At 46.5% G+C, this 21,242-nt stretch overlaps 3 protein-coding genes across 8 annotated transcripts; 2 read left to right on the plus strand and 1 right to left on the minus strand.

Moving 5' to 3' along the window:
* The first annotated feature begins 28 nt into the window (after positions 1–28).
* Positions 29–4,178, plus strand: tinf2 (TERF1 (TRF1)-interacting nuclear factor 2). 4 transcript variants are annotated; one of them, XM_047014100.1, is made up of 10 exons: positions 29–288; positions 631–833; positions 1,091–1,198; positions 1,674–1,769; positions 1,912–2,022; positions 2,333–2,459; positions 2,556–3,417; positions 3,556–3,611; positions 3,722–3,807; positions 3,906–4,178. In XM_047014100.1, the coding sequence occupies exons 1-10, from the start codon at positions 264–266 to the stop codon at positions 4,023–4,025; spliced, it is 1,794 nt and encodes a 597-aa protein (XP_046870056.1). In that variant the 5' UTR covers positions 29–263; the 3' UTR covers positions 4,026–4,178. The 4 variants fall into 4 exon arrangements, with proteins under 4 accessions (XP_046870056.1, XP_046870058.1, XP_046870057.1 ...); XM_047014102.1 differs by having other exon boundaries at positions 39–288; positions 3,746–3,807; XM_047014101.1 differs by having other exon boundaries at positions 39–288; positions 634–833.
* A 266-nt stretch (positions 4,179–4,444) lies between these two features.
* dhrs4 (dehydrogenase/reductase (SDR family) member 4) lies at positions 4,445–7,559 on the minus strand. Of its 2 annotated transcripts, none has more exons than XM_047014106.1 (9): positions 7,271–7,559; positions 6,982–7,097; positions 6,559–6,736; positions 6,271–6,372; positions 6,025–6,095; positions 5,860–5,911; positions 5,570–5,704; positions 5,266–5,321; positions 4,445–5,082 (listed from the first exon to the last, which is right to left on the minus strand). In XM_047014106.1, exons 1-9 carry the CDS (start codon positions 7,283–7,285, stop codon positions 4,968–4,970), a joined length of 840 nt encoding a protein of 279 aa, XP_046870062.1. In that variant the 5' UTR covers positions 7,286–7,559; the 3' UTR covers positions 4,445–4,967. The 2 variants fall into 2 exon arrangements, with proteins under 2 accessions (XP_046870062.1, XP_046870061.1); XM_047014105.1 differs by having other exon boundaries at positions 6,982–7,115.
* A 5,056-nt stretch (positions 7,560–12,615) lies between these two features.
* On the plus strand, positions 12,616–21,105 carry efs (embryonal Fyn-associated substrate). 2 transcript variants are annotated; one of them, XM_047014085.1, is made up of 8 exons: positions 12,616–12,726; positions 13,226–13,498; positions 14,434–15,780; positions 16,050–16,172; positions 16,685–17,641; positions 17,769–17,837; positions 18,575–18,832; positions 18,980–21,105. In XM_047014085.1, the coding sequence occupies exons 2-8, from the start codon at positions 13,487–13,489 to the stop codon at positions 19,160–19,162; spliced, it is 2,949 nt and encodes a 982-aa protein (XP_046870041.1). In that variant the 5' UTR covers positions 12,616–12,726; positions 13,226–13,486; the 3' UTR covers positions 19,163–21,105. The 2 variants fall into 2 exon arrangements, with proteins under 2 accessions (XP_046870041.1, XP_046870042.1); XM_047014086.1 differs by lacking the exon at positions 12,616–12,726 and adding an exon at positions 12,759–12,937.
* Positions 21,106–21,242: the final 137 nt, after the last annotated feature.

Below are 21,242 nucleotides of genomic sequence, written 5' to 3' on the forward strand. Positions count from 1 at the left end.
TTTGTAAACGGACGTCTACATCATTTCCGGTTCTTTGCCTATGTCACGAAGGCGGGAGAGAAATAGTTGTTTTGTTTGGAGCGGTGTGTGTCATTTCTAATCAAATACAAACAAACGTTTTATAGATATTATTTACTTTTCTATATCGATGATTTAAATGTCTCCCCATTAGCTTGTTTAAAAGTGACAAGTTAATTATCTAATACTTGCAAATTAGCTTTTGCTAACAACCATACGAAAAGAAGAGTGATCAAAACTTCGAAATGGCAAAATCGTCGTCAAAGAAGGGTAAATAAAAGCTTTTTGTATCAAAGCTGCACTGCATTTTTTGCCAAAATGGCATTTCTATCTATTGTTTTGTCTGGGCAGAACTAGAAGATAACTTGAGGTTCAGTGACAGATTTACAGCCTCTCTGCCTGTCAGCTAGCTACATTAGCTTAGTCCTATGGCTAGAAGAACTACTGGTACGCTTGCAGAGTGTCAGAGACAAGTTACCGAACTTTTTCCAATACTAACAATGGCCACGTTTATTAAACCCGAATTCAGTTAATAATGAGTTAGATTTGTGTCGATAGGCGTAATGTAAAATAATTCCTCCAATTTGCTTTCTCGTTCCCCTCCCACAAAAGAAGACACCTTGCCCCTCCAAGCCCTGCGCCTCCTTGTCCCACCTGTGCGGCTGGTCTGTGCAGCCATGTGGAAAGTGATGAAAGAGAGGGACGTGATGCAATACGGGACCTTGGAGGAGTTTGTTACCTCCTCCTGCGAGACAGCTCCAGGTTTGCTCACCCACCGACACCAGGCCAAGCTGGGGCTGGGGCTGAGAGCACGGGTAGGTGGCACAATTATGGGGAAGTTGGGTGAAGAAGGATGCGTGGGTGTTGGTTGCATGGTCATTCTCCTCCATCTGATGAGAACCCAGTTGTCTATGCTATGTATAGGTCTGTTTTAGGAATATAAGTAGTACACATGATGAGTATGGCTGGAGTGATCAGTGGTAAAAACAATTAATATGATTTTACACTGGGTTGGTAAATGGAAATGTATCATGTCCTCAGCTGTTGGGTCTTTTGACCTTTTCGTTCCCAGCTGATCCTGGAGCTGTGTCGTGGTCAGGACTCTCCGGATCCTAACACCATCCTTCCTCATCTTGAAAGAATTCGTGTTCCTGTCACCTTGTCCTCCGATCTTAAAACGGTTAGTCTGGTTTTGGCCTTTACCTCTAAGCTTAGGTCTCCATCAATGTCAAGAGAACTTTGAAACCTCCCCACCAATAATGGCAACTTTTACTTCAAGTGAACACGACTCGACACAGACCTAGTTGAACTCACGTTTAGGTTCTTCTGTAGTAATAATAATAATAGTAAGACTTTATTTATATAGCACATTTCATGCAAGAATTGCAGCCCAATGTGCTTTACATAATCAATAAAAACGATAATACAAGTGATAAAAGTAATTTTTAAAAATACATTAAAATGTAACAAAACAAAATACAAGCAGCAGTCTTTGCTGTCTCGAGTCTGTCTTAGACTCGAGCTGCCTTTGCAGTTTCCAAAACATATAACAACCATATAGTATTTGGGATGTTATCTTTTTTGAGGAACCCAAAACGGTTCAGTCCTGAGAGAACGGCTACACTACTATGCGTCTTTGTGCGTTTTGATTTCAGAAGAGGGACATCAAGATCGAGGCAGCAGTATCTAACTTCCATGACTTTGTCTCGACCATCCTGAGAGATCCCACAGAGAGAGAACAGTTCTACAAGGTCAGACTCGTGAGCTTTCATCAACTAATTCTACTCAGAAAACCTAACTTGCTTAACTCAAATCCTCCCCCTCAAACAATAGACTCACTGCCCTGGGAAGCCTGTGTGATATTGTCTGTCACTGTCTCCTCACTGTTTTAAGGAGGAGTTTCTCACAGAGTATGGGCCTCAGTTTGACCTGCAGCTAGAGAAGCTCCTATGGGAGTTTCTAGTCAGGCTGGACCAGCTGCTGCCTGTGCCCAACTTTGTTCAGGTAGGAAGGCTACTGGGACACCACCAGACCACTTTTTTCGTTGCTATGGCAACCCTGTGTTGTCTTCCTGTTGACTTTGTTGTTTTTGTTTACTTTTTGTTTTGTCGTTCAGTCTTTGTAATGCCCGAAATTGCCTGTGGTTCTAGTCAAGAAGATTTGTCAAACAATACCATTACCAAGCACAATTAATTTGGAAAGGTTCATCATTGTAGTTGACAGCTTTTAGTTATCCCTGTAATTCCTATTAAATTGATAGAAACTGGTTATTTGTTTAAAAGCCCTGTGTTATCTTTCCCTTTTGTGATTTCAGACAGTGTCCTCCTGGCTCAACGTCGCCCCCTCTGTCATGGAGGAGTGTGTGCTGGTTGCTTCCCAGCCCCAGCATATGAAGGCTCTGCTCCAGCACCAGAGCTGTCTGGGCCATATTGAACCAGCAGGTGGGACCAAATAACAAAAATAAATATCACTCAAACCATTACCATGTTCATTTTGTCAAGTCTTCCTGAGTCGTTCTATTTCATTTCCTTCGCCAGCGTCCCTCCCGCCTTGCCTGGGCGACACCATCCTCTCCTCGCTGTCTCTGCCTCCATCCAGAAAAGTGCGGGAATCCAGTCCCAGCGTTATGCAAACTGGACCACTAGCGACCAATCACAGACAGCCCAGGGACAGTTTGCCATTCATCGACCCAGTGATTGGACGGATGTCCACCAAAGACCTGCCGATCATGTTGGCAGCTAGAAGGAGAGCAGGAAGTGATCCTGTCGGTTTAAGAGACTCTTTAGAACAGTCAGATTCAACTGGGAGCTCCAAATGCACCGCGCTCAAACGGATCTCAACACATCTAGGTAACACGGCGAGGGAGGAGGTGGAGGAGATGCATGTTCAGGTGAAAAGTGCAGCCCAACACGAACCTGGAAAGAAAACAAGAGATGAGGGATCCGAAGCTACAAAGAAGGACGACGAGACGAACCCCGGACGAGGGACTAAGAGGAGGAGGAGGACCATGAAAGACGGAGCGAGCACGTCCTCAGAGGAGAGCGAGGCTGATGAAGAGTGCGTTTCTGGAAGAGAGGGGGCGTCCCAGGGCGACCCAAGGAACGATGGCGCGCCTAGATCTGACGCTTCACCCCGGAAACTACCGGAAGACGTGGCCCTGTCGTCCTTGGTGACGGCTTGTCTCCGCTGCCAGCCCAGAGTGTTGCTACGTAGACTGGGCGAGGCAGCCTCCGCTCCTGCGCCCATGACCTCTCCGGCTCTGTGTTCCCACGGCAACGGGAAACAAACCAGGCGGTTCCTCGGCAGGTCAGTCAAGGGGACGAAGGTGGCGAGAGCAGGGCTGAGGATCTCCAGAGCTCTGAGACACGGTGCCGAGTGGCCACAAGCGGCCGATAAAGAGTGAGTGAAAGACGAGACAGCCGCCATGACTGTAACACATGGCTGTAGTCATGACGGCATATTCGTTTTTTCAGTCAACGACTGTTCCTGTGTAGAAAATGTGATCAGTCCTCATTCCTGTTTCTTTGACCTGTACAGGAACTGTGCCATGCCCCCAGTGTTGGGCTGTTCCCCCTCTATACAGGCAAACTCAGGTGAGGGTCCACAGGTGTGTTTGCAAAAGCATTACACTTATTTCAGTCAAGTGTTTAGATGCTATGTGAAGGTGATTTGTTAAAAAAGTTTTCCCGTTTACGCCCGTCAGCTAAAATATCCCCGGCCCTTACAGAATCAGGCGATGACATCATAGTGGACTCGGAGGACGAAGCAACCAAAAATTTTAAAGGCAGAGTATGATCGCTTTATCAAAACCACCACATCAGTTGCTGCCACGTGTCGTTTGTTAGCGCCTTTGCCCCTCTTTCTAACAGCATGTCTGTCTCCTCCAGCTGTTTGTTAAGCGCTACTACAAGACTAAACACGACACATACGTTCCCACTCTGAGAGAATTCTGGAGGCCTGGATTGGCTCGACGGGACCTACTGTCGCCTGGCAACGGACACAGATGACAACTTGAGAAAAATTAACGGAGCTGGATGTAACAAGGAGACTATTTAAGCTCTTTAACTCGGATTAACTAATGTCGTGTGCAGTCTAGAAAGTGATTATGTATGTGAAGAGATATGGAAATTAAATTAGGCCAAATTGTTATTTTGTTGTATTGCAATGTGTATATCCTTTATTAAATATGAATGACAGTTGTTAAAACTATTCTAATAAATATATCTTCTATACAGGAGAGGCTTCTCATGGCTACTTTTTTTCCGTTTTTTCAAAAACTCCTTGTCCATCAACCAAGTTTGTACTAAACTGTCTTTCATATTCAGTTCAGGGTGCTGTAACATAGTTTTATACGATTAATATACCAGTGAAAAGTGATGGTGTTTCAATCCAGCCAGGGTCTATGTTGGGTAAAAAGAATGTAAGCTATAGAAGTTTTCTGTTTATAGTTTTGATTGGAGAAAACAGAAATTATGAATTCAATGTTTGACATTAACATAGCAAATTCTGTGATTTGGGTATTTACATTAATTAAAGTTTACAGTTGAGAGCATTTTCGTTCGACATTTACTATTGTAATCTGTTACCTCAGCTTCTGTCAACAATTAATTGAAACTATATTTTGTCTAATGGTACATTTCTCCATATAGAATCACTTGATAAATCTTGTCTCGTCTCTGTCAATCCTTAGAATGTAAAAAGTGTTTTATATAAGGCACGTCATAAGTATGTACTTATAGCATGTTTACAAAATGTGTGCGAAGAAAACTGTTGAATCATTGTTGATCAGTGGACCTTTTTAGCTTCCATTCAGCAAAAAGAAGTAAGCATTTTGTGAAATAGGTGCTTTCCTTGCATATAGATGGACAAGTAAGAACATTATGTTGGCAGCATGTCTTGAGATGTCTTAATTGTCTATATCTCAAGACTTGATCATGGAAGGTCCAGTTTTACAGCCTGCAGCTGATTCCTCCTGTCACAGAGACCGTCTCCCCAGTCATGTAGGAGGCCTCCTTGGAGCACAGGAAAGCAATCACGCCGCCAATCTCCTCTGGCTCTCCAATCCTGAAAAGAACGAAAAGTTTATTTTTACGTTTTCTTTCCAAACCACGTACCACAGACTCCCTTAGCCTTCACCAACAGGGTAAAACAGTAAATTCACTGAAGGGATACACATCATTACTGAGATCCGAAAGTGGAAAACATTCGGTGACGACAGTGTGCAGAGCAGATCGAAGTTGACTTAACCTTTTAATGCAGAGCTGCTTTTTGAACTCGTCCACAACGTCTTCATTCTGCCACAACTGTGGAAAGAACACAGCCATGTCAGCGCAGACATAAAACCACGAGATAACGTCATCACAGCAAGACCTTTTAGGTCCCCTTTGAAGGTTTTGTCAGCACGTCAATGAGGAAAAGTGGAATAGGCCTTGTGGTGGACTGATAAACGATTAACACTATGGCAACAGTTCCAACCCGATTTTGGTCTGTCCTGAGGGGAGAGAGGACATGGAAGAGGGGGGTGCGCTGGGGATGAACGGATGCCCCTCACCGCAGAGCTGAATCGGGTCTTGATGACCCCGGGGGCCACACAGTTGACCCGGATGTTGAGCTGAGCCAGTTCTGGAGCCATGGCTCGGGTCAGTCCCAGCAGTGCTGTCTTACTGACGCTGTACGGACCCAAGGCCTGGGGGAGGACACAGAACGGCTCCAGTAAAACTCACACAGGGTCATTATCTAACAATACAAAACTTTTAGCCCCCAAAAACACCAACTCAAACTCCAGACCACATTTTTTTACTTAAAGATTTGGGGTGCCCCACCCATTATGACCTCACGCACCTGCATGGGCTGGTATGCAGCCACAGACGACACAATCACCACACTGCCGCCCCTGGAACACAACCACCATGTAGTCAATCAATCACGGTGGATCTGTGGACGTTGCACCAATCAGGGAGCTGAATCCCACAACCGCCTCCACAACAGCAGCTTCCCCTTACTCACCCCCTCTTCTCCATGTGAGGCACCACTAGCTTGGTCATGAGGAAAGCTGCCTTCACGTTCACACTAAGGATCTGACGGAAAGGTTGGAGAGATTCCATTATTGGCTTGGCGTTAGAGCAAGGTCGTAGCACACACGCACACACGTAGGATAGATATAGCCCGTTTCTTAACATCAGATATATCAATAGCTCAAATGAAAGTACAAATTTAGCCGTTATATGTTTGAATTGTAAATGTTAGGGGCACCTTATCCCACACTGCCTCTGTGGAGTCCATGATGTTTCCAAAGTAGGGATTGACAGCTGCATTGGAAACCAGGATGTCCACCCCTCCACACTTTTCCACTGTCTGAACACAACAGCGATGAACTATCAGTTATTCGTCAGGAAGCTCCTGCTCATAGCAGTAATGCCGACCTCCAGTCAAAGTGAACTTATTCATGAATACCTGAGTGAAGCTAGTGTAGCACCTTACTGGAAATAACACAGTTCATTAGGTGTGAGGCAGGCCAGTGGACGTTAAGGATGTCCTCACCATGTTGACTAAGCGCTCTCTGTCCTCGCTGATGCCGACATTACAGGTGGTCCCAGTGACTTGTATGTTCTCACTCTGCAACAGGCTCACGGCCTTGTCAACATTAGCCTGCCGCCTACTGCTCACTACCACATGGGCTCCTCTATGGCCAAGTGCCTGAGCTGCAGCAAGACCAATTCTGGAAGACAAAAGGGGGAAAGGCAGAGGGAGGGAGAGAGAGAGAGAGAGAGAGAGAGAGAGAGAGAGAGAGAGAGAGAGAGAGAGAGAGAGAGAGAGAGAGAGAGAGAGAGAGAGAGAAAGGGGGAGGGAGAGAGAGGGGGGGAGAGTGAGAAAGGGGGGGGAGAGAGAGAGAGAGAGAAACTGTTTTTTCAAAGCTGCCCATCAGAAATGCACATCAAAAGGAGAGATCATTGGGACTCTTACCCATCTGTGGAGGCTGTCACTATGGCAACTTTTCCAGCAAGACTGTTTTGGGACATTCTCCTAAGCCCGCTGACAGGATTCGTCATAAGGCTTCTATAAACACTCCTCAGCATTACCTGTGAAATTGCACAGTTCTGTGAAATGGCACAGTTCACAGTTTAACGCCGCGGCTCGACTTATGATCAGACGCGTTGACACTGTCAGACTACTATCTGATTGAGGTTTTTGTAGTTGTTGCTAAATCACGTATTCGAAGTCAAATGTGTTAGCCAGTTGAAAAAGCACTTACCTTTGCTCTGTGCATGCAACCGTCTACTGACAAGCAGTGTATATAGGTGAAAGGTTATATTAGGTAGCTGCGTTCGAGTCGAACCATTTAGTGCGGGCGGTACAAACGTACCTACAAATAATAATGTTTAACGATAATGTTAGAAATGATTTGGTAAAATAAGTAACTGAGTCTAAAACTCTTAAATATGTGCAGTTATGAGTAGTTAAAAAAAAAATCTTAGATTCGTGCAGCTATGAACCGAGATGGACGGAAACCACTGGGGGACGTTTGGAGGAAGGGATCCGGAAGAGCGCCCATTTCTTTCCAAAATAAAAGTCCCTTTAAAGCTGTTCAGACTAAATGAAGGGGCAGCCAGCCCAAGGTGAGGCATAAATAATTGTTCAATGAAGTTTGAATTCTGCGCCGAACGTGTTCACCGTTTAGGATATGTAATATGGCATTTTGTGGTGTTTTTATAATGTATATTTAATCCAGGTGACGCTCACTGAACTGCGGACAACTAGGCACAATCAAACCAATCTGAAAGTTGCAGGGCACTGGTGGATGGACTTCATAAGGAATCAGTATTTAATAGATCAAATATTTTATTTCAATGCAAATGTTTCATTTGTGACACCATACTCTCTCCCTCTGACTGGCGAGAAATAAAAACCGCTTTGTTGCAATGGCAGTTAATTGCAATTAAGCATTCCACAGGTGAGTTGATTAATAGTCAAGGTAAAGAAATCGAACTGTTTTAATTCTCTCTTCATCTTGGCCATACCAATAAGTAAGTCTTTGTTGCAACTATTTATGTCCAAGAATTGTGTCGTCGTTTTCCTTTCCTATTTATGATATAATACTTTCTCCATCTACTGTGTGAACACAAATTGTAATACGATGGCGGGGCTGTAATTTAACGCATCTAAATTGACCTTTTATTCTTGTTAGGAGCTTCAAGAATGCCTTTGCTCGTCCCTATTTGGACTACTGTCACAGTCTTGCTAGTTTGTGGACTTGGTGCTTGTGGTGGGTGCCTTGCTTATCTGTGTATTTGTTAGTTAGGGTTTGTATTTTCATACTGTACATTGCCACCGGTGTTAAACTTGATTTGTAAACGCTATGTGAAGCTTTTGACCTTGACGTTTCTTTGTTTTCAGTTTATTACATTGTACGTTTAGAGAGACAACTGTTAGAATCTTCTGGTGAGTATTTCTACTTAAGTCTGTGAACGGTTGTGCCCATGTCTTATTATTGAACTGAACAATGGAATCTTCATTGAAGGAAATTGAGGTTATTGAAATCAAGCCGAGTTGATGGTAACAAGGGAAGCCAAACTGAGGACCTTTATGCTGTTGAAACGTTAGCATTACTACATTATCCAGTATATCAAATACATGTTGGAAGGTCAGTGGTTATCCCATTGCGTTGACTCACTAGGGCTGTATTTTGCCTACAAATTGCTCTCTGTCCTAGGTTCACTTTCAGAGTTGGAATCTGATGCAGGGTCAAGTAATCAGACAACAGGTACATATCTGATTAGAGCTTTGATATCCAACAAAAACTGAGTACCTTATGCTGTTAGAAATTTAGCATTACTACATTATCCAGTACATCAAATACATATTGGAAGGTCTGTTGTTATCCTATAATGTTCACTCACTAGGGCTGTACTTTCCCTACAAATTGCTTTCTCTGTCCTAGGTTCACTTTCAGAGTTGGAATCTGATGCAGGGTCAGAGTTGGAATCTGATGCAGGGTCAAGTAATCAAACATCAGGTACATATCTGATTAGAGCTTTGATATACAACATATAAACTACTGAGTACCTTATGCTGTTAGAAATTTAGCATTACTACATTATCCAGGGAGTCAGGTGGCTGAGCGGTGAGGGAGTCGGGCTAGTAATCAGAAGGTTGCCGAATCGATGCCCCGCCGTGCCAAATGACGTTGTGTCCTTGGGCAAGGCACTTCACCCTACTTGCCTGGGGGGGGGGGGGGGGGGGGGGGGGGGGGGGGGGGGGGGGGGGGGGGGGGGGGGGGGGGGGGGGGGGGGGGGGGGGGGAAATGTCCCTGTACTTACTGTAAGTCGCTCTGGATAAGAGCGTCTGCTAAATGACGACATGTAGATCCAGTAAATCAAATACACGTTGGCAGGTCTGTTGTTATCCTATATGTTCACTCACTAGGGCTGTACTTTCCCTTCAAATTGCTTTCTCTGTCCTAGGTTCACTTTCAGAGTTGGCATCTGATGCAGGGTCCAGTATTCAGACATCAGGTACATATCTGAGTAGAGCTTTGATATCCAACATAAAAACACTTGTTTCCACGTAAGATCAGTCCAACAATTGTAAATTAGCCGTATTAACTTTTTTCCCCCCAGTTGAACCAAACTGGAACCTCCTTGCAGGTTGGTTATAGTTTATAGTTGGAAAGAAACTGTAAATGTTTGATTATAGTCATTTTAAGATGACAAATGATCTAATTCTGGATTTAATTCATATCAATTAAGGTTTATTTGTTATTTGTTCCCCCCTATACACACTGACTCACTCACTGACTCACTGACTCACTGACTCAGTTAAAGATGGCAGGATCACAGATGACGGTAAGGTTTTGCACAGTTCTGCTGTTTTTGCCCTCTTGTACCTTTGTCAATTCCCCCCCCCCCCAACACAGTTCTTCCTGCCCCTGTAACAGCTTCTTAAGACTTACCAAAGTCCTTCCAAAAGGTCAAAATATTCAGAGGCGATTCAGCATTTATGAGCACTGCTCTTTCCTTCCATTGACTTTCAATATCTTACTATCACCCTTATTTTAGAGATGGGTATTTTGGTTCTAGGAAGTGGGAGACAGTTTAAACATTTGGTGAAATTGGTTCTGTCAGTTCTGATACCGTTTTTACATGACAGCTGAGTGATTTCACTTTCCATTTCAGTGTGGAAGTGGATACAGAGTTCTAAAGGTACGTGTTTGGTGTATTTTCCATTTTGTATACATGCAGAAGCTTGTTACACATCATACTGCTTTCTTTTTTTTGCAGTCAAGATTGTGCTGGAAATGAAAACGGCCAATAGTTTTTTGAGGTTGAGTAACGACACCCAGAGGGTGTATTTGGCATTTACTAAATCAAACTCTGTAACTGCTGACCCCCTGAGATTCAGTGCATGTACCTGCATCCTCGGAAAAGACTCCTTCAAAAAGATGTTCTACTTTGAAGTTCAGCTTCTGTCGCGCCAGTGGTCAGTGGGTGTCACTTACAGCAATGCCAAAACCAACATTACCCCATTGTCTGATAGTGTCTGGAGTATAGGAATGAAGAAAAACAAGTTTTACACTTTTTTGACCGTTTCCAAGTTGCTTAACAAGCCTGTGCCCAAGTTATTAGGGGTACACGTGAACTACCAAAGAGGGACAGTGGCCTTCTACAACATCGAAACTCAGGAATTCATTACAGTTATATCTGTAGGTCGCACCTTCAGTAGGTCTGTAGTGCCTTTTTTCTTTGGTGTAAGTTATGAGTCAGATCTAAGCTTGTTTTTGTTGAGAAACTCGTGATACATTATTGGGTGAACTGAACAAAATAATTTTTTATATTGTCTATACTGTACTGACACCCTTCGGAGCAAGGGGAGGACTTTGATTGTGAAAAATGGGGGTTACATTCCAGGCCAGTAATGCACCTCAAACTGCAGCAAGGGTCTCCCTCCCTCTTGTCTCACATCCCATTAGGCACAACCCCTTCTATTTTCAAGTCATTGACCTGAATCACTGCCTCAGTGTCTACCCCTATCTGATGCACTCTACACTGAATGCACTGGTACTGCTGATTTGGTGCAGACAAGTGCCAGTGAAGATGGTTTATCTCTCCTCCAATCCACCTCTGGTCCAGAGTGTGGATGTCACTGTGTTGGATGTGGAAGGGGTGCACAGGTCTCCACCCAGCCCGGTGGAGGTGCTGTACCACAGACCGGGGACCATGCCTGTGTTCTGGCTCAGCCGACTCCTTCCAACCACAGTTCCTGGTAAGATTTCCAGTGTTCAGAATGGTTACCCTGAAGTGAGGCACTGCAGAGATGTCTTGGGGATAAGAGGTTATTTTGAGAGTTGGTGGGTTGGAATGTATGGTGATATGTAGATGTCTGCATGTGTAGTTTGTTTCTGAAATTGCACAAGCCACCCCCACCCCCCCCCCCAAAAAAAGAGAACCCCCACACACACTTCCTTCCTCTGTTTGGCCACACCTGTTTCCTTGTCTGGTGAGAATTCCGACGCTATTTTTTCTCCCATTCAGTCACGGCCATCTGTCTGGAGGGACATGTTTTTTTTTCTTTTTTAACCAGACTCTAACTGTGCTGCTCCAACTCATTCCATAATCAACCCCACAATAATGCATTCACCAAATGAATTCTGAACCTTTTCAGGGCTAAACTGTTACTTTTAGTTAGTTTTAGAACATGTACCTGGCAGTGAATTTTATTGTTGGAATTCTTTACATAATTGAGTTATGATGCACAAACTTGTTGACGATAGGGTCTTCTGCTGCTGGGAATCTTGTCATCACCACTCTGACCCACAGTCACTGAGAGGAGAGCCAGTTTACTTAATTAAATGTCACGTTTTGCCCCCAGGTCATAGCCTCGGGGTTGACTGTACCAGCTCGGAGGTCGGCTGTGGCGTTGACTGTAGAAGCTCACAGGACTACTCTGGCTCTGCACTACTGAGTGGCTGAGCTGTTCCACCATGCACCTGGTTTCTACAGACTCATGACATTTTTGACAACTTTTAAACGGTTTTAAATCTTTTTACCTCTTTAAAATGCCTTCATTGTATTTTTTTGTCTTTATATTAAATGATTTACCTTTTGTGTGTAAATATGCGCATGCATTTCTCCTTTTTGTTGGTTGAAAACAAATGCGATTTATAGTGTAAGGATGTATTATCCTAATGACCTTCAAAGCCAAGGGGTTGGGCTTAGGTGACAAAAGTGAAGGGTGGCGTACTGGCCAATATGTGATATGACCTTGATATCGTTTTCTAGCATGCCGTTTTAAAGACCTAAAAACTAATTTAAAATATTGAATGACGAATGTAAAACTAATGAAAATCAATGGAGTTTGGCCAATTAAGTTCCCCCTTGACTCGATAGTTCCCTCTGCTGACCATAGTTATAGGGCAAGGACATCTTAATCGAGCTTCTTATATGAGCCTCCTTTCATATGAAAACCCAACAGTTCGCATCTGTGATAAATGACTAGTACCTAAACACAGTAATTGACTTAAGTTAATTGTGTATGACGAATCTACACGGAATATGAATATGCCTTCAAATTCTAGACACGTGACCACGCCGCCCTAGTAATGATAGCAGTAGTCTTCTGAACGAACGCGAGATGACGGTAGTACATGGCCACACAACTCGCTCTTAGCTGAATTGTATTTGAACAAAATGTGATGTTTGCGAACTGTCTACCGTAAGTTCTCTACCTAATGGTATTTTATTTCATGCCAATATTTTGATAGGTCCGTGGAAATGTTTGTTCACAGGATTTGGCCGTCTAAACCAAACCAAATTGTATTAGCTAGTTATCCTAGCATAGTGGCTAACCTAGCTACAAGCAAGCCATGCCTTTTGTTTTGAGTGTACTAACCACAGAGTTGTTTAGGGGCAAGTAGATTGAAACGGTAAGCATAGATTGTATAGCCTCAACTGTGATACCGTATAGATATTATAGTATGACCCTGAACCGTAGCCTACGTGTTTAGACTACTTGATATGTGAAATAGGAAAGGTGTATGTATTTCGATTGAGCCTAGTACTGGCCTGTGATCCAGTTTGCAGGCAGTTGGCGTAGCCATCCAGCAAATTGGAAGTCACTATCTAAAGGTTATGTTGTGAAAATATAATTTGTATGTATAATTGATGAAGCATCACCTCATACCTTGCTTAATCTCGGTTACCGACTCGTCTAGGGAGAGTGACACATCGATGCCACTGCGGAGGTTTGTGTGGTCTGGATGACAGAACCAGCAGTGTGGCTGTGTGGGCTCATGACACGCTCGACGGCTGCACCTCCAGTTCTCGGGCTGTGGAAATTAGAACAAATCCTCGGACGCTCAGATCGTTTGACGGAACCAGTCGACCTCCTGTGTATGTAGATGGACGACCCGGAATTTTGCCGAATCTGAAGCACATCGCACTGAAGGAACTCAACGTAAAAGTCTCAAGCAAAAATGTCGCTTTCAGTGAGTACCTCAGTTACTGTACAGTTGTACAGCGGCTGTAATACATCTGTAGCTGGGTGTTAATCATTGACATGTAGATGGCAATACTGTGCTTTGTTTTCCGTAAAATATAGGAGCATTATTATCAATAATTCTGCACTTGGGCATATAATGTGTGTGTATATATATATATATATATATATATATTGTGGTGTGTAAAACCAAACAATAAAAGCATTTCTCCCTCATGCTACATTTTCAGTGTGGGAAAGGGAGCTTCTTTGGCGATTCTCAGGAAATAACTTTGACCAATTCTACACGAATCCAACAGTCTAATTTGCTTTCATCTGATCATCCGAAGTCAGTGTTTAAACCCTTAGTATGAAACAGTTGTCCCCCTCTTGAATAGACCTAGTCCTTGTGCTCAGCTTGACTAAGCATCTTTTCCCCAGGGAGCTTGGTTCAGAAAAGGGCAAAATGAGAGGAGGGGGGTGGGGGGGCAATTAAACCCCAAAAAGGGACAGATGTGCCACCCTCCCCCCTTTACACACCCTCATTACCATTTAGGCCTACCCCTCTTCTCCTTTTAAATCATTGACCTGAGTCACTGCCACCGTCTCTCTCCAGAATTTGCATTGATACTGCTGTCATTGTGGCCTTAATCTCTGTCTCTCCCACTTTCTCTCTCTCTCTCTCTCTCTCTCTCTCTCTCTCTCTCTCGCTCTCTCTGGAGCTCTCTCTGGAGCTCTCTCTGGAGCTCTCTCTGGAGCTCTCTCTCTCTCTCTGGAGCTCTCTCTCTCTGGAGCTCTCGGGCCATCACCCCGTCAATGTACTTGGCGTTAGCTTGCCATAGGGTGAATTTAAGTCCTCTCCCCCAGTTCCTGTGGATATTTGTTGTTGTCTTAAAAACTCCCTAAACTACCTATTTCTTCCCCCCCCCCCACCACCACCCCTAGACGGTGCTTGCGAAGGCCCTGTTTGACAATGCTGCGGAGAGTCCTGAGGAGCTGGCCTTCCGGAAAGGGGACATCCTGATGGTGCTGGACCAGGATCAGAGCGGGGGGCCCGGCTGGTGGCTCTGTTCTCTGCATGGGCGCCAGGGCATCGCCCCCGCCAACCGCCTCCGCCTCCTCCAGACCGCCCCTCCCCCGGGGACCGACCCTCGGAGGACCCCCAGCGAAGACTCGGTTTACCTCTCCCCCGGCCCGCCTCTGGCCCGGGGCGCGGTTGCCGCGGCGGCGGATGCGGAAGGGGGGGTGTACCAGTCTCCATCCAGCCAGGGGGAGGCGCTGTACCAGAGCCCCGCGGCCGTGCCCGTGTCCCGGCAAGGGGAGCTCCGCCGGGTCGAGGGCGGACGACCGCGCTCCCGGTCCAGCTCTGGTCCCCGTCCCGAATGGGATCTGGGAGTCGCCGGGCGACCCCGTTCCCCGTCCCTCCGGGGTCGTGGCACCGACGCGACCACCCTCTACCAGACCCCCACACCCCCCTCCCCCCTCATGGCCTCACAGCATCGCAGAACCCAGGTGGCCGTGGCTGTATCTGTATACGTCAGCGACAGAGAGGCTGGAACTGGACCCGAGAACCAGGAGGACAACACCTACTTGGTTCCTAGGGAACCGGTACCAGTGGCAGACCACTCTGAAGGCTCCTACCTGGTGTCTAGGGCGGCAGAGATGCCCAGCGAAGACGTGTACCAGACCCCTACCGGAGGTGCCGATGGTGTCGTTCCCTCTTTGGGAGCACCGGTCAGCAGCAGTCCTGCTCTGACTAACGGGTCACTTCAGGTCAAACCAGCCCAAGAGAGCCCAGGATTGTACCAGGTTCCCACCCCTGTGGGAGCTGGGCTACACAGGACTCTCCAAACCAACGGCTCTGCTCTAGGCTCCCCCTCCCTGGCTGAGGCCGGCCAACAGCAAAAGGTGGCCCTCAAACCTCCAGGGGGGCAGGGCGTTCCCTCCACCTTGCCCGCCGCCAGGCAAACCAAGCTTGGCCCTTCCCCCCACAGAGGCTCCCCTCTCCTGGCTAGGCAGGCCAGGGTGCCGGCGTCACCCAACTTTGCCCGCAAGCCTCCTCCTCCTGCTCCACCGGTCAGGGGGGTGACCAGGAAAGACTTGCCTCAGCAAACCCCTGCTGTGTCCACCGGCAAACCCATCAGCGGATCCACCAATCAGCCCACTCCCTCCAGCCCCGCCCGGGGGAGGAATAAAAGGAGACCAGACGGATGGACAAAAGAGGAGAACTTTGGTCAGGTGGCGCAGACCAGGAAGGCAGGGGAATTAATCGATCACAACGACGGTGATCAGGTGAGGAAGGAGCTATGAGAGGGTCGTCTTTGAGCGAGGAGATGGTGACTGGGGGAGGAGTCACAGGCAGAGCTGGTTGTTGATATTGTGTCAGGTTTTGTAAATGTCTGCATGTGTGAGAGTCCTTAGGCTTCTGAAAAGCATCATGCGTCCAGAAAAACCGGTTTAGTCGCACAATGAGCTGCGTGCAACACAAACAACTTGGAAATGCTTTTGCAGCTCCTAGTGGGTTCTCAGCTCAGTGATGTTTGTCCCCCCCCCCCCCCCAGGTGTACGATACTCCTCCCAGCAGCAGGTGGCAGCGCCCGGCCCAGGCAGCGGTTCTGTGTGACGATGACAGCATCTACAACACGCCCAGGACCCTTCCCCCGCAGGCTGACCAGGAGTCTGAGGTCAGCGTCTTTGCCTCCTGCCAACTGTCTGCTTCTCTGCTCTCTGAGAACCCCACCACCACCACACGTACACACACACACACACACACACTACACTCCCTCTCCCGTCGCCTGTCTCTGGCCACACCTGTTTCCCACGGGGCCATCTCGTTGGACTGGTTAGAATTCTGCAGCTCTTTTTCTTTTTTTTCTTTTTTTGTAGTCAGTCAGTCAGTGCCATATGTCTTGTGTGGAATTATGTTTTACAATGTCCCCCAATATGGCTATGCAAGTCCAACTTCTCTCCCCACAGTAATCCTTTACTCCTCTGTGGGTCATTTCAATGTGTGCTTGGTGTGTGTCTTCTGTGTCTTTCGAATTGGACTGCTGGTAGCAGTGCCACAGGGCTGCTGAACTTCTTTCTGAGACTGAAGAATCATTGTGTTGAGGCCATGCACAGTGGAGTACTTCCTTGGGGGACATTATCACACATCAACTCACTTTCTCTCTTCATTTTTTGTTTGTTTCTCTAGGTTTATGACGTCCCAACCATAACACTAAACCTGTCGTCCGAGCCCCTTCAGCAGAAGACTTGCATCGTTACCGAGCTCGAGGTGGACGAGGATGTCTACAGTGTTCCCACCCTGCCCGGCCTGCCCCTCGCCCCGGGAGACGTATCAAACAGCCTAACTGTGGAAGAGAGCCACCACAGCCAGGTGTATTCCATCCCGGGTCCAGGAAAGCGATCTCCCATGATGGACGGCAACAGTGCAGGAGATCTTGGAGACTCATCGGAACCTGACTGTGGCATCTATGACGTCCCAGCTCTCACTCTGGACGTCCTGCCATCTTCCTCATCCTCCTCTTCCTCCACTCGTAGGCTGTCCGTGTCGAGCAACGGCTCAGGGGACGTCCAATGGAGAGCCTCCCTGTCTAGCCTCGTCCAATCGGTTCTCAACTCCGCCTCTTCCGTGTCCTCCAGGGACCTGGCCACGTCATTGGCTGAGATCCTTTCTGTCTGGAAGGCGAGCCAGTTCAGCGATCCAACCCTGTCCCTCCAGCAGGCGTGGGCCCGCCTCTCAGACCTCCTCCCGGCTCTTTCTGCTTGTGGCCACGCCTCCCCGTCCGAGGCCCTGCTCTCGACGGTCCAGAGGGCCCTGGAGGACACCACCATCCTGTTACAGACGCAGAGTCGGCCCCGTCTGCCTTCCCAGGACTCTCTGTCCCGGAGGCCTCTTCCTGCCCTCCCCGTGGGGGACGTGAAGCCTTCCGGGATGGGGTCCCGCAAGGGGAGCTGGATCCAGGAGAGGCCCCTGCCCCCGACCCCCCAGCCGACCTTCCCCCTGCCCCCCGCCGTTCCCTCGGTGACGGTGACCGTGGGGCACGACGACGGAGAGGACGACCCAGGGAACGAGTACGCTGGCATCGGCATGACCCCCATCCCCGCCCCCTTACCTGTGGGCGACAGTGTGGGCTACGTCAAGCTTCAGGTGAGGGGTGGGGCGGGGGCTTCAGGGGACCTTGGTTCTCATTGCCTATCTTTTGGTAGAAGTGCATTTTCTTTGTTTTTGGTAGTTTTGTACTCACAGTCCAGGTTTGGTCGCCTTCTTTCCTTAGGGAAAACCGGAACCTCCCCCAGATTTTCTGCTAGAGAACGGGCATACCGTCCGTATGACAGAACCCAGGGTAATTTAAACAATTCTGTTTCTCTCTGTCTCTGTCTTTCTGTTTGTCTCTCTCTCTCACACACACACACACACACACACACAGTTCATCGCCCTTCACATACAGTCTCACACGTTCCCATTCCCACCGTTCATACAGGTCCCCGTTCTCACCACACAACCACGCTCTCTCATTGAGTCAACAACTGTGTGTGTTTTTCCAAATCGTCCTTGTCCTGTCAGCCGTTGACTTGTCGAGTCATCAGTGTGACACAGTAACGTCGAGGGTAACCTTGGTCTCCCACAGCAAGTTATTCAGCATCGACCTCCACAGATCAGCTGCTCCTGTTTCCCCAGTAGGATCAGGTCTAAATCTCATCAGTCTTTGCCTGTAGCGCCGTCTCTGTCGAAAGCATGTTTATCCCTTCTGACTGGAGACTTGATGTTACATCCCAGAGGTCATCCTTCGGTCTGGGAATATGACATAATAAGGAATGGTGTTTGCCTAACAGAGGCAAAGCTCCTGGGATCACCTCTTGCTGGCTTATGTTTCATCTGTTTACTTTTTCCAATGGAAAAAACTTTATTGGCATGTTCAAGTATAATAATGAACATAGACATGATCACTAATGAAATAATTCCATCTCAGTCAGCACTGACGAGCTAAAAAAGACCCCAGGACTATAGAACAGATGAGCTGTTTCTTATTCTTGATCCTGTTTTCTCTCTTATCCATTCCCTCCACCTCTCCCTCTCCAGGTGAGTCCCTCTCCTCCACTTCCTGTCTCTCTTTCGTTGGAGGACTCGGAGCTCCTGTCGTTCTACTCCTCCCAGAGTCTGGCTCACCTGTCCTGCCTGGCTGACTCCATCGACCTGCTGTTCAGCAGCGTGCAGGGGAACCAGCCGCCGCGCGTCTTCGTTTCCCGGGGAAAGAGTCTGATCGTGACGGCTCACAAGCTCGTGTTCATCGGAGACACACTCTCCCGCCTCCTGACGTCCCCTGATTTAAGAACAAAGGTTGGTGCACACACAGGACAGCGCACACACTCCAGAACTACGGTTCTACTACTGAACCATTAAACGTGGTGTGTTAGTTTTTTTTATACATAAACATACATTCAATAAAATGTGTTCCGTAAATAATCTCTTATTTCACTCACACAGGTCACAACCTCGGGAGGGAGACTGTGCCAGGCCCTGAAGACGGTTGTCATAGCGACCAAAGGCGCCGCCCAGAACTACCCATCTGTCTCCGCCACACAGGAAATGGTGGACCGAGTGGCGGAGCTATCCCAGCATGCAGCTGGTTTCTCCGGCCTGCTTCAGCGTCTGGCTCAGATCTCTTGACGCTTCTTTTCCGATTTCTCAGATTTGTTTACACTACACGGTGCATTTTTCTCTTTTTTAAATGCCTTAGTTGTTACAGTGTGTGTGTGTGTGTGTGTGTAGTCTTTATATTGAATGGTTTGAAGCACAGCCCCGAGGAAGAATTTACAATTTTTGAGCAGAAGAAGTGATTGCGGTGCCTCAATTGTCGCCCACTTTGATCGTGTGTGTGTGTGTGTGTGTGTGTTTGCACTATTTGTTGGTGTGCGTGTCTGCGTATGTGTCTGCGTATGTGTCGGTTTGGCCTTCCTTCACCACTGTGCTTTGGTGCCAAGCACACTTGTCTCTTGTCTCTCTGATAACTTATTGATTATGTTAGAAACCTCTGTGACTTGTTCACGTCTTTGTGGTTCATATGTATTTTGGGAGCCCTCTTCTATTCGTCTACCATAATTTCTTTGCTATTTACACTCATGTTTTCCTTTTTGTATCTATGCATCTCTATTTATTATGTCTCTCTTTAATGTTTTCACGTCATATAGCATGTGGGCCTCGTATTAGCTTTTGATTGCGTGTGTGTTGAGCGGATAAAAGCTTTGAGCTATGTTACTGTGGTGGTTCTGGAAACGGATATGCTGTCTAACTTTGTTAGCTGTGGGTTAAAGAGTGGAGTGGAAGGGTGTGGTGTTTCCATGCTTTTGTTAGGTTGCTAAACCTATGGTGCTTAAGTTATCTTCTAGGTATATACGTTGATACGAGACCTTCTATTCTACATCAGCCTTCTGCTGGCTAACACACATTTCCCCCTAAAAGAAAATCATTTTTGCGATGGTCTTGAGAAGGGGGTCACTACACTATCACTCCCCTTTTCTCATCAGGAAGTGTGGGGAAGCAAGTTATATGAGTGCTGTTGAGGGTGTTAGAGAGGGATTGAAAGTGAGAGTAACTGAAGAGTCTGTGTGTAGTAGGCTGTGTTCTTTCCCACGGTCTGGTCCGGTGCAGAAACACCTGTCTGCTGAGTTCAGCATGTCTCCACCTGTTTCTCTGTTCTCTCTCTGATTTTCATGACACTGCCGCCCACAAGCAGTCATTTTGGTTATTATCTTTTTGTCGGTTGCTCCTGGTGTTCCTGGGTCCATTTTGTGTCCTCTTTGGTGTTTACTAAGACAGCTGTTGTACCAGGATTTGCCGTGTAGAGATCTGCCAGAAAACTAAGCATTTTTTTTAAGTTTGAGGTTTGTTCCAGAGAAAACAGTCTGCAAAAATGATATATTTCCTCAACCACGAAACCTTGCATACCGTTTAGCAACATCAGTTATATGATGATCTTTGTGGAGCAAACACAGCAGGCGACCCATCCTCCTGTTTGTCTTACATTTTCCACATCAGAATGTCATGTTTACCCAAAGCCACAATCTGATCACCAGTTTGTGATCGGTTTGTTTGAGAGGACAAAGATGCAACTTTGCCAAATTACAGTCGTCTGGCCGGAGTCGGAACTGAAGTGTTTTGCCTTTCAGCGACACCTAGTGGGGTACCAGTATTACTAGTATTACTACACAATGTTTGTTGGCCTTATGTAAAAGCATCAACCATGAATAAGAACCATAATCATATTTATTGATCGTTTATTGCTTTCTGATCTGCATGGCTTTAAGTTGCGTTATTTTATAAATACACATTTAACCAGGGACGTTTTCACTCAGTGAATTAAATTAACTCATGGTTCAAAAGAAAAAAACAGGAACATTTACAGTCTAAGCTACAATTCTTTTTTTTCTATCAGAATGTATTTTTGACAGTTTTTCATACGTTCATTTATACACTACGTGGATTTGTTGTATGGCTCTGTGAGGTTTGTCAGTATTGAAGACAGTATCCACAGCATTGAAGCTGAACGCTGTTCAGATGTTTGTTGATTATTTCCCCTCTAAAATGCACAAATACATTTTCCACTACACTGATGTTTGCGTGTGTTTCATTTCTGACTGTATATTGTCCATTTGAAAACTCTTTCCATAATTGCATACGTCCCTATAATGCATTTAATTTTTCGCGTACTGATAAAGATCTGTTTCCTAAATACAAAGTTCCAATGAGA

The sequence above is a fragment of the Hypomesus transpacificus genome, unplaced genomic scaffold, assembly GCF_021917145.1.
Source record: "Hypomesus transpacificus isolate Combined female unplaced genomic scaffold, fHypTra1 scaffold_221, whole genome shotgun sequence".
In the NCBI taxonomy this organism is placed as follows: domain Eukaryota; kingdom Metazoa; phylum Chordata; class Actinopteri; order Osmeriformes; family Osmeridae; genus Hypomesus; species Hypomesus transpacificus.

Bases quoted from the DNA above. Each gene is read 5' to 3' on its own strand.
- dhrs4 (XM_047014105.1), bottom strand. The intron at 5,912-6,024 runs GTGAGTAAGGGG...GTTGTGTTCCAG, and splicing joins CCTCACATGGAGAAGAGGGG to GGGCGGCAGTGTGGTGATTG. The intron at 5,083-5,265 runs GTTAAGTCAACT...CGTTCTTTTCAG, and splicing joins AAGCAGCTCTGCATTAAAAG to GATTGGAGAGCCAGAGGAGA.
- tinf2 (XM_047014100.1), top strand. From the start codon at position 264: ATGGCAAAATCGTCGTCAAAGAAGG. The intron at 834-1,090 runs GTAGGTGGCACA...TTTCGTTCCCAG, and splicing joins GGCTGGGGCTGAGAGCACGG to CTGATCCTGGAGCTGTGTCG. The intron at 1,199-1,673 runs GTTAGTCTGGTT...TTTTGATTTCAG, and splicing joins TGTCCTCCGATCTTAAAACG to AAGAGGGACATCAAGATCGA.
- efs (XM_047014085.1), top strand. The intron at 15,781-16,049 runs GTGAGGAAGGAG...CCCCCCCCCCAG, and splicing joins ATCACAACGACGGTGATCAG to GTGTACGATACTCCTCCCAG. The intron at 17,838-18,574 runs GTAATTTAAACA...CTCCCTCTCCAG, and splicing joins TCCGTATGACAGAACCCAGG to GTGAGTCCCTCTCCTCCACT.